The sequence below is a fragment of the Apium graveolens genome, chromosome 6 (assembly GCF_009905375.1).
Source record: "Apium graveolens cultivar Ventura chromosome 6, ASM990537v1, whole genome shotgun sequence".
Classification (NCBI taxonomy): Eukaryota; Viridiplantae; Streptophyta; class Magnoliopsida; order Apiales; family Apiaceae; genus Apium; species Apium graveolens.
In genome coordinates, this window is record NC_133652.1 from 65,660,543 (window position 1) to 65,670,503 (window position 9,961).

Sequence of the window (9,961 nt, forward strand, 5' to 3'; positions counted from 1 at the left end):
TTTTGGAGGGAGAATTATTCTGCACTATGACATGAACTATAAAAGATTGTACAACCGTCAGAAAATTGTCTATTAATCTCTCAATTGCGCACAGAAAATGACATAAAATGTCAACGGCTATCATGAATTTACGTGAAATATATTATTATAAGCTAAAATGAATAGGTGGTGACTTAAAGCATTTTCAATTATACGCAATTTTAGTTAAATTAATAATTTAATTAGACACGTAGGTGTCAAGTATTTGACATATTTAGATAATATATAAAAAAAATACACTCCAACCATGTACCATTTAACAAAAATTATAGATAATTATTTTTAATTTACTATATTTGTCCAATCAAAAAAATTCTTAGATATAATTTTACATAATTAAAATATACTCCATCTGTCATTTTCATTTATTTACGGTTTCTTTCTTGGATGTCTCATTAATTTCTTTACATTTCAAAACTTATCAAAAATAGTCGATGGATTCCCATTTTCCCACTTTTCCTCTTTTTTCACACTACTTTTACTTAATTATCTCCATTTTATACATTAAAAATCAATGGCTCAAAACACTTCACCCACTTTTATTTCTCTTTTCACTACTTTATACATATTTCCTAATCTCTGTGCTCAATCCCAATCTTTTTTATAACTAATCAAAAGAACGGAGGAAGTAAATAATATCATTGAAGTGTATATCAAACTCTTTAGCTAAATTTTACAAAAATAGTGATAATCAATCTTTAGAGTCAACAATTTTACATTTTATTATTGAAGATGTTGTTAGAAGATAACCGTGTTATAACTTAATGGACATTTTTAATTTAATTTAGATGGCAAATATTGGTTAGGACGTACAAAAGTAATTTTGGAACACATAGAAAACAACTAGACTGAAATAAAAAAATAAATAGAAAAACAGTATGAATGTCAATGATAATACTCGAGTATCAATTATTGCATCCCGTTCGATTTCTTCTAATACAAATTTTGCGGGAACAATAACGACGCACTACCTAACTTTGCACAATAATAGTTTATCATACGAAACTTAAACCATTGTCTCTAATCTTTGTCATATCGTAACATCAAAAAGCATTGTCCACTTTCCCATTCATTTGTTTAACATCAAATAAATCTACCATCTGAATGTTTTAATTCCGTCCAATAATGAACGTTGTGCTTCTACTCCGGCGTCTCCTCTCACTCTACATGCTCATAACAACCTACATTCTCTCACTCAAGCTCCCTTCCTTCCCATTCTTCCTCTTCATCGACGTAATCGCAACCGTTTATTTTAAACTCTGTAATCTCTCATCCACCACCGTTGATCTTGATCAGTGCACCACAATGCACTTCTGGATCTCATCTCATCGTCGCTTTAACAAGCCTAATCTCCTCCTCATTCACGGCTACGGTGGAAACTCCAAGTGGCAGTTTTTGAGACAAGTGCGACGCTTGTCACAACATTTTAATTTGTACGTTCCGGATTTATTATTTTTCGGGGAGTCGTATACGATTAAAAAAGATCGGACAGTGGAGTTTCAAGCGGAGTGTGTTAGTGAAGGGATGAGGAAATTAGGTGTGGGCAAGTGTTCGGTTTACGCCATTAGTTATGGCGGGTACGTAGGTTTTCGAATGGCAGAGATTTGCGGAGAGATGGTGGACAAGGTGGTGATCATGAGTAGTGGAATTGGAGCTACCGAGGAGCAGATGAAGGAACAGCTTAAGAAGATTGGGAGGAATGCAGTTGATTTGTTGTTGCCTGAAAACCCCCAAGATCTGAGGCTTCTTATGGATTTGGCTATTTATACTTTTGATCCGTTCAAGTGGCTTCCTAATTGCATGCTCAATGATTTTATTAGAGTCAGTTTACAAACTTTTAATGTTTCGTCTTTACTAATATAGTGTAGCTATGAATCATAATGGTACAAATTATCGGATCACAGTATTGCTGAATTACTGTGTCACATTGACTTGTCTCACTGGTTTGTTATATGTAGGCTGAGTTAGTTTTTTTTTAGCTAAAAGCCTAAAACTGATATGTGTGTGTAGATGAGTTGCAATGATCATAGGAGGGAAAAGCAAGAACTGGTGGAGGAATTAATGGATCCAAAGAATGAGTCCAGGCCTATACCCGTCCTTACTCAGGTTTATAAAATTCGTCCAAAACACAATCAAATTTCTTAACGATTTTTTAGTTTCATTGTTCAAAAATGTCACAGTTTCATTTACTAATAATATATGAAAAAGAAGGGAAATTGAATCTCAGTTTTGCATTGTTTTGGTGAAGGAAACACTGCTCATATGGGGTGATAAGGACAATGTCTTCCCTCTTTCGTTGGCGTATCAACTGCAAAGGTATTTTACGACTAATATATGTGTATGTAATCTATTCATCTCATTGTGTAATTATGAATGCTTCATGGATGGGTGCAGGCATTTGGGTCCAAAATCAAGGTTGGAAATAGTGAAGGATGCAGGGCATGCAGCAAATGTTGATTCTCCGAATTCACTTACTGATTTGATCATACCATTTGTACTGGGTACTCCTACAGACTCTATGGATCCGGTGCATACAAACTGATGTACATGCTGTGCAGTTCATTATCGTAGCCAACTTATTTTAGAGCTGGTAAGGTAATCTGATCCCTTTGATTTTCACAGGGTGACTTTGGCGCCTGGAAAGTCTATGTATAAACGTTGTAGAGTTGCTTTTTCATTATTGAGATTAGTGTTAATGTTTTAGCGCAAACTATTTATTACAAATTTATGATATGAAGATGGAGTATAATAATTGTGGAGACAGAAAACAATTTGGTTTCCAACTGCATCTACAATCGTATATGAAATGATTGCTGAAGTTGATAGATCTGTGATCCATCTACGTGACGAAAAGTATAACTTAGTTCCCTGTAACCAAAGCAAGAGGAACCAGTATCCTAGTCATCTCCAAGGCACCAAAAAATTGTGGAGGAACAACCAGGGCTTCTAATGTATATCAGCCAATCGAGGATATTCTCCTGTGAGTATATTGGGGCTATCTTTTTAGAGTATTGAACATACTCCTGCTTTCATGTCTCCGAATTATAATATTATACAACAAAAATATTATCACGAACAAAATCACATCCTCAAATGAAGCAAGCACAGCCTTCTTCACGACCCCTGTCCGCCTGTCTAATGTGACTTATTGGCTGATGGTTACAGAAAGGAAGGTACTCAGGACTCAGGAGTCAGGTCCCTCATAAACTGTATTGCTTCTGTTTATTATCAAACACCTCCAAACCATTAAGTCCTACAGGCTACCGATTATGGGTTAGATAAAAGCGCAAAAATGTACATGTTACCAGATTTAACGCTTTTTATATGGGGCACAGGCACTGAATCCCTTAGGAATTGACAAGTTTGGCATTTGAAAACATAAACAAAAGCGTAGTAGTAATCCTGTCAGTTTTCAGGTTTTCCATGGAACTAAACACAATAATCTACTAGATAATTGGTTTGTGGTCTAAATCTTCCAAGCATGTGTAATTCGGGTAATACAAGGCAGGAGATTAATCTATATGAGGCTTTTTCTGCTCCTATCATATTTTATCTGCTTAAGTTCTTTCATGAAAAGAACCAAGGGAAAATAGAAATCAGTGTATCAAGCAAGAGGGTTCTAAGTTCTAACTAATGCAGGTTCATGTAAATTATTAATTCTTACCCTTCATGTATGTCGAATGTCGATTAGTGGGGTTGTTAATTCTTCCAGTTTCTTTAAGAAAGTACTACTAGCATCAATGTTAGGAAGACATAGAAAAAAGAACAATTTGAAACAGAGGCAGCTGGGATTTTCAAACAAGCCACTGATGATCAGTTTCAGAGCCTTGAAATAAATTTATACATATGTAAATGAATTTAAGTTACATGATTATTACAGAATTATACAACATACAGCATACTACTAACCATTAAGCTCATAGAACTAAGTGGTCAATTACAAAAACACTGAAAACTAATTAAATGCTCGTGAACAAACAAAACAAATCTTGCTTAAATAATTAGCCGGTTCCGCCAAGAACTCCCTTAAGCGCCTTTACAGTAGCGTCATCAAGAAATGTGGTTTTCTCAACCAAATCTGAAGGCAAATCATTGGCAAACAATGCAAAATCAAGAATCTGAAGGCCAGGAATCGGACTGCTGAAGCTTACAAAAGCAATGGATGGTATTCCGCGAGCATTGATTTGAAAATGTAACAGTCCTTGAGGAAAAACCATAATGTCACCTTTATTGAGTTTCTTCACATAAACATCATTAGCAGAAGAAACGAAGCCAGCAAGGATAGCACCTTGAACGACAACTAGAACTTCAGATGCACCTGGATGAGTGTGCATCGGTATGACACCTTTTGGGGCAAGGTCCAGTCGTGCCATGGAGATTCCAAGGCCGTTTAGACCAGGAAACTGAGTGGAAAATGCTGGAGTCACAGCTGCACTGATGATATTTGTGGTGTTTCCGGCCATCTTGAGGCCAGAATACACAAAGTCATCAACTGTGACTGTGGCAGCTTTCTTGCAGGAGTATCCTGCAGGGCTTTCTGGCCCTGTTAGGTCCCCGACGCAGAAGTCTTGAACTGCTGCTTCGGAGAGGAAGAGAAGAGAGAAGAGGAAGATAATTTGAATCATCTTTACTATCAGGAATAATCAAGTAAAACTGTATGGTGATGATTGCTGTGGAGTTTGAAGAGGCTTGAGGAGGTTTATATAGAAGGGGGAAAAGCTTGGACAACAGTGCATGTTGATGCCAGAAGTGTTTTTGTGGTACCAATAGAGCTGGCCATAAAATGACCCGAGTAGACCTTTTTTGTTTAATTAAGTCCATGGACAAACACTACAAAGTACACCTTTATTTTTCTCCTACAAATGTTTTGCAAGTTGCGCTAAAACTCTGTAAACTATTCAAGTTAATTTGACATGCATGATTCTAATAAATAACAATCATTACTTGATGATTAGATCAAGTTATCGAAATAGATGTCTGACGAGTATTACTGGAAAATTTATAATATAGCATTACAATTTGACCCTGCTGGTTTTATTCAATTACCAGAAGAGTTTGTGTAAGGTCAAGTAAATCTCGGTTTGTGTTAGCTTCTCTGAAGGTAAGCGAGGTTGTTTGAGTAGGTCTCCTCCGGTTATAAACATTCGAACTCACATTGTCCATTACCATGACACGGAGCAAGAGTGGAAATACTTGGAACTCAGGATTACTCCTGGAGACTGGAGTACCCTGAGTTTTCAGAAATTTAAAGCTAACCTGCTTAAATGCAGTAGGCAGCAATAATTTGAAGGAGTGCCTGGCTTAGAATCCCAATATAGTTTTTGTTTTGTCTTGGAGCACCCTCATATTACCTACTATACAGTACATAGATTCAATGTCTTGATAGTAAAAAAAACTGGGATACCGAATCTTGTTCCGGCTTATACCACTACGTTATCCCTAAAAATTCAAAACTTACATATGTTAACCATTGGACTGCAAATGCTTAGAGATTTTTTGTATGTCAACATGGAGGAGCAAATATTCTAAATATCTGTTTGATGTTTACACTTGACATTACTCTGTTCCTCAAGATTTCTTGTCTTTCAGTCTACCTCCCTAAGAGAGCATATTCATTTTGTTATTCCACTCCAAGTCTCCATCTTTACAATTTTAATATCTTCTACGTTCGTTTCACCATCCAATTTAGACTTTCTTCCTCGCATTTGAGTTTCGTTTCTTTTTAAAACTATCGTTCTTTCCCGATATATATCAACATTTCAATGTGTTGTTGCATTCATTAGTTGAACTTTTTAGTTCTTAAGCTTGGGTGTGTAGGATAACCGGAAGCTCTCACACTATGATAAGATTAGAGTTAAGTTCTTAAACTGCAAATTAGACTAAATGTGGTCCAAATTTGCACATGGAAGGATGAGAAAATCCAGAAGCAAACAATGTAGACAGCCAGAATGCTGAAAGCCAAGTATGTAAAGTCTTGGTCGTTTGATGAAATCGACGAAGCTGTATAATGCTATTTAAAACAATTATTTAGTAAATATGTGGACTCAAGGAACGGGCTGAGGGTGTTTAATATGCTCCATTGGTGAAGGATGAGGCACGGCAGAGGTAGGGCATGTTCTAATTTATAAGCCCAATCTTCAATGCTTGAATAAGTGCCACACATAACATAGATTGGAAATCACTCCTAACACCAGGCACAAATAAGCTACCCATATCCTTTCTGGTGCTTAAACTAGTTAATTCCCAGTGGATGTTTCTTATGAATAACTGTTGGATCAAAACTGGTGTTTGTTAACACAAATTACACAACAATGCCTGTTACCCTTAGGTATTTCAAACAGTCTAACTATTCTGGGGGAAAAGAGAAAATAAATAGCCATGGAGAAGATATTGAGATGACATATAACCATTTAGCAACAAGTGGGAACGTTTTGAAACTAGGCCATAACTTGATGAGAAGCACTAGAACAAAACAATAAGATAAATGGAATCTCAGTGCAAAGAATAATGTAGACTATATTCCAGAATGTATATGTAACCTAGTATATAAAAAATTCACATTGACAGAAGTACTCACGTCCCAGTATCTCACTAACAAATGCAGTATTAACTATTAATTATTTACTCTGACGTTGGATGCTGATGGAGCACTAATGCAGATGGGGGTCCGGATCCGGACTCCGGTGGGGTTAAAAAATTTAACCGCGAAAACAGTAGTAGAAGTAAGTTAACGATATGGGTTATGAGGAAACTCCACTAGTGGCCTAATAAATCCAATTATGTCTCTGTTCACCCACTCTCCATTGAAATAGGTAAGAACCTTCAATTATTTTGTTCATTTATGAAAACATATGAGTTGGGTTGAAAGGGAAGGAGGAAAGTGGCTTCAAAAGGAGAAAGTTGTCACTTGGTTTAAGACAGAAGAAATAGGACCCAGCGACCTAGACATTGTTGGTGGCTCTGCATTTGATTGGGACCGTAAGGAAATACCAAAAGATTAACGATCCCAAGTTAAAATTGAAACTACCAATGTACATGGGGAGCCTTATGTTCTTAGTCTCGGTATAAACAAGTCGTATCCAGCACATAAAACTCCATTTACAAACGACCGTACCAAACTAATCACCGCATCTAGCGTGCAAAGCTCCCCTTACAAACGTCCATAACAAATTAATCACCGCAGCAAGCACAACCTTCATATCCTAAGCGTACACATAACAGCAAATAGTGCATCTAATAAATAGAATATATTTTATTTCTGTTTCTCAATGTATAGAAACATTTGGTCGAGTCAAGGTGATGAACAGTCCTGTAACAGCAGAAGATCTCATATCTGCAGTTTCAGAAACAGATATCATATGAAGCATCAATATGATGGGTTTGCAGTCCTTAATATGTCTGCCAGGGTGACAGTGTTAACCATCAGGGAAGTGACTACTGAGAGATTTTTGTCATAACAAAATGTAGATAAATACTTTTCTAGTTTCCTTTGCAATAGAAACTATCTATGGTAAGATATCAATACTACTGCTACCACCATTTTCATGTAAATAATGTCATTCATGCCTCTGATCCACATGAAGATGACACAAAATCATGGGATTTCTAACTTTCACAAATATGTAATTTTATTGACTAATGCCTAGAATCCACAGCACAAGAAAAAAAAATTAGAACTATTGCCACTCTCTTTCAAACTGGCTATGACTGTCCTTTCTGTAAACCTCCAGCAAGAAAATTTAGATTCTTTTCTTTCTTGAAAGTTCTATCAATTCATTGGTTTATGGGATTATTAAGTATGGCAGAGATTACTTACTACAAGAATACAGTGGGACTGTGGAAGCATCAGCAATGTATCAGTGCACAAGCAACTACAGAGTTGACAGTCATTAACATAGTGCACTATCAAAAGGAACAGTAGACAGACTCTTTAGGCTCAATCACCTGAGTCAAAGATCTTGCCACAACTCTTGTATTTACAGATGCCCTTATATCATCTCATTCCTTGGTCTTCTAAGATTTTGTTTTCAATATCTGCATCTAAATGTATAACTAAACTTATATAGTGTATGTAAAAATGATGGGGAATGGGCAGAATAGATACTTGTTCACAGAATCGCAGCTGGAAGAGTTTAAACACCAAGCTTTGATCTACAGTTACATTGTTTCAGGTGCTCCAGTTCCAACTGATTTACTTTCTGATCGCAAAAGAAAGCTAGACTTCTCATCAACCCTCTTTCTTCACAAACAAGGTAAGCTCTACAAGTATAATATACTCCTTTATCTACAAGAAATTTATCATTTGCCAGAATCAAACCACTTTGAGGGTAAAAATGATTGCTAAAGTAAAGTAAATCCATGGATTTTGCAGGTAGATGGGGATGTTATCATAACAGTTTTAACGGAAAAGAAGACCTGGAACCAGGGAGGTGCAAAAGAACAGATGGGAAGAAGTGGAGGTGCTCAAGGGAAGCTCACAGGGAATCCAAATACTGCGAGAGGCACATGCACAGAGGCCGAAACAGTTCACGAAAGCCTGTGACTAATGCCACTAATACTACCTCACCACTTATTAAAATCCGCTCAAACTCTGTTCATGACCAGCCATCCAAACAAACTAGTACCCTGATTCACCCTGCTTCCCTCTACTCCCAGCCCTCTTCTAGGCATCACAACACCAGCACTCAGCAACAATTTTTGGAATGTAGATCCTTTTATCAGACGAATAAAGATTACAGGTTTGATGTCATGGGAAGTCTTGTACAAAACATAATTTAGGGAAATCTCTTGACTGCTGTTTGGATTTAATTTGATGCATGCAGGTTTATGCCAGGTAAAAGGGCTTTGTTCCCAATGGATTCCAAGACTGTGAGAAGCCAACATGAACCATATCAAACATCAAAAGTGGCTTCATCCGAGACCATCAATGATCATGATCAGAGAACACAAGAAGAATGCAGAGATTTAAAGCAGCATTGCTTTATTCTTGGCAATGATTTTAGGCCAGCCAGGTCGATCAACGTGGATAGAAGAGAAGACAATCAAGAGGGACTTCACCATTTCTCTAGCGAGTGGCCTCTCAAAAGCAAATCTCACTGGCTTCACAACAGAGAAAACCAATCAGATCATGCATCAACATCAACGCCCTTGTCCACGCTACAGTTATTTCAGTCAAAACCAATTGATCATTGGTAGTAGTATTAACTAAGTTTATATATTCGAAATCTCTTATTATCTTCAGCCGTGGCTTTTTATAAGTTACCCAAGTTTCATTTTGATTCTTTCTCTTGCCTTAAATCATAGAAAGATAATTAATATACTAGGCGACGAGCTCACAAGATTATATAAGAATATTACAAATACTTGTTAATAGGTGCTGAAATATGCACAAAATGTCTAAGCAAAGGTGACATAGTTAAGCTAATCAGTTATCATCAATAATGCCATGGTATATAGTCCTTAAAAATGAGTGCACCTGTCTTAAGCCAACATACATTCATTATGTGCCCGTTTGGGAAATCTTAAAATAAGTAACTTATGACTTAAAATGATTAAGTGCGAAATAAGTGATAAGTTGATAAATACTTATAAGTTCTATAAGTGTTTGGATAAATTTACTTATAAGTCAGAATTTTTTTTACTTAAATGAATTAAAACAAATAATTATTAAATATAATTATCTTAGCTCATGAATCTTAAATTAGAAAATATTTAAAAATTTATATTTTAAAATCAAAACTTTAGAAAAAAGTGAAAAAATGAAAATAAGTTGGAAAAAAGTACGTCACTGCCAACTTTCAACTTATCAGCTTATAAGTTGTAAATTCAGCTTATAAGTTGGGTCGACAAACACTCGTCGATAAGCTGTTAAGGGCTTATAAGCCATAAGTGGCTTATAAGTTGGCCGCCAAACAGGCCCTAT

At 36.3% G+C, this 9,961-nt stretch overlaps 3 protein-coding genes across 4 annotated transcripts; 2 read left to right on the plus strand and 1 right to left on the minus strand.

Annotated features, from left to right (window-relative positions):
* Nucleotides 1-1,011: 1,011 nt before the first annotated feature.
* Nucleotides 1,012-2,866, plus strand: LOC141668924 (uncharacterized). 2 transcript variants are annotated; one of them, XM_074475988.1, is made up of 4 exons: nt 1,014-1,860; nt 2,050-2,145; nt 2,288-2,355; nt 2,434-2,866. In XM_074475988.1, the coding sequence occupies exons 1-4, from the start codon at nt 1,165-1,167 to the stop codon at nt 2,579-2,581; spliced, it is 1,008 nt and encodes a 335-aa protein (XP_074332089.1). In that variant the 5' UTR covers nt 1,014-1,164; the 3' UTR covers nt 2,582-2,866. The 2 variants fall into 2 exon arrangements, with proteins under 2 accessions (XP_074332090.1, XP_074332089.1); XM_074475989.1 differs by lacking the exon at nt 2,288-2,355 and having other exon boundaries at nt 1,012-1,860.
* A 1,000-nt stretch (nt 2,867-3,866) lies between these two features.
* Nucleotides 3,867-4,731, minus strand: LOC141668926 (auxin-binding protein ABP19a-like). Its single transcript, XM_074475991.1, has one exon. The coding sequence runs from the start codon at nt 4,662-4,664 to the stop codon at nt 4,041-4,043; it is 624 nt and encodes a 207-aa protein (XP_074332092.1). The 5' UTR covers nt 4,665-4,731; the 3' UTR covers nt 3,867-4,040.
* Nucleotides 4,732-7,082: 2,351 nt separating this feature from the next.
* On the plus strand, nt 7,083-9,356 carry LOC141668925 (uncharacterized). The gene is made up of 3 exons (XM_074475990.1): nt 7,083-8,291; nt 8,411-8,777; nt 8,862-9,356. The coding sequence occupies exons 1-3, from the start codon at nt 8,117-8,119 to the stop codon at nt 9,232-9,234; spliced, it is 915 nt and encodes a 304-aa protein (XP_074332091.1). The 5' UTR covers nt 7,083-8,116; the 3' UTR covers nt 9,235-9,356.
* The last annotated feature ends 605 nt before the right edge of the window (nt 9,357-9,961 follow it).

Coding starts and splice junctions, on each gene's coding strand:
- LOC141668924 (XM_074475988.1), top strand. CDS start 1,165: ATGAACGTTGTGCTTCTACTCCGGCGTCTCCTCTCACTCTACATGCTC. Junction 1,861..2,049: donor TGCTCAATGATTTTATTAGA/GTCAGTTTACAA, acceptor ATGTGTGTGTAG/ATGAGTTGCAATGATCATAG. Junction 2,356..2,433: donor TTGGCGTATCAACTGCAAAG/GTATTTTACGAC, acceptor GGATGGGTGCAG/GCATTTGGGTCCAAAATCAA.
- LOC141668926 (XM_074475991.1), bottom strand. CDS start 4,664: ATGATTCAAATTATCTTCCTCTTCTCTCTTCTCTTCCTCTCCGAAGCA.
- LOC141668925 (XM_074475990.1), top strand. CDS start 8,117: ATGATGGGGAATGGGCAGAATAGATACTTGTTCACAGAATCGCAGCTG. Junction 8,292..8,410: donor CCTCTTTCTTCACAAACAAG/GTAAGCTCTACA, acceptor TGGATTTTGCAG/GTAGATGGGGATGTTATCAT. Junction 8,778..8,861: donor CAGACGAATAAAGATTACAG/GTTTGATGTCAT, acceptor TGATGCATGCAG/GTTTATGCCAGGTAAAAGGG.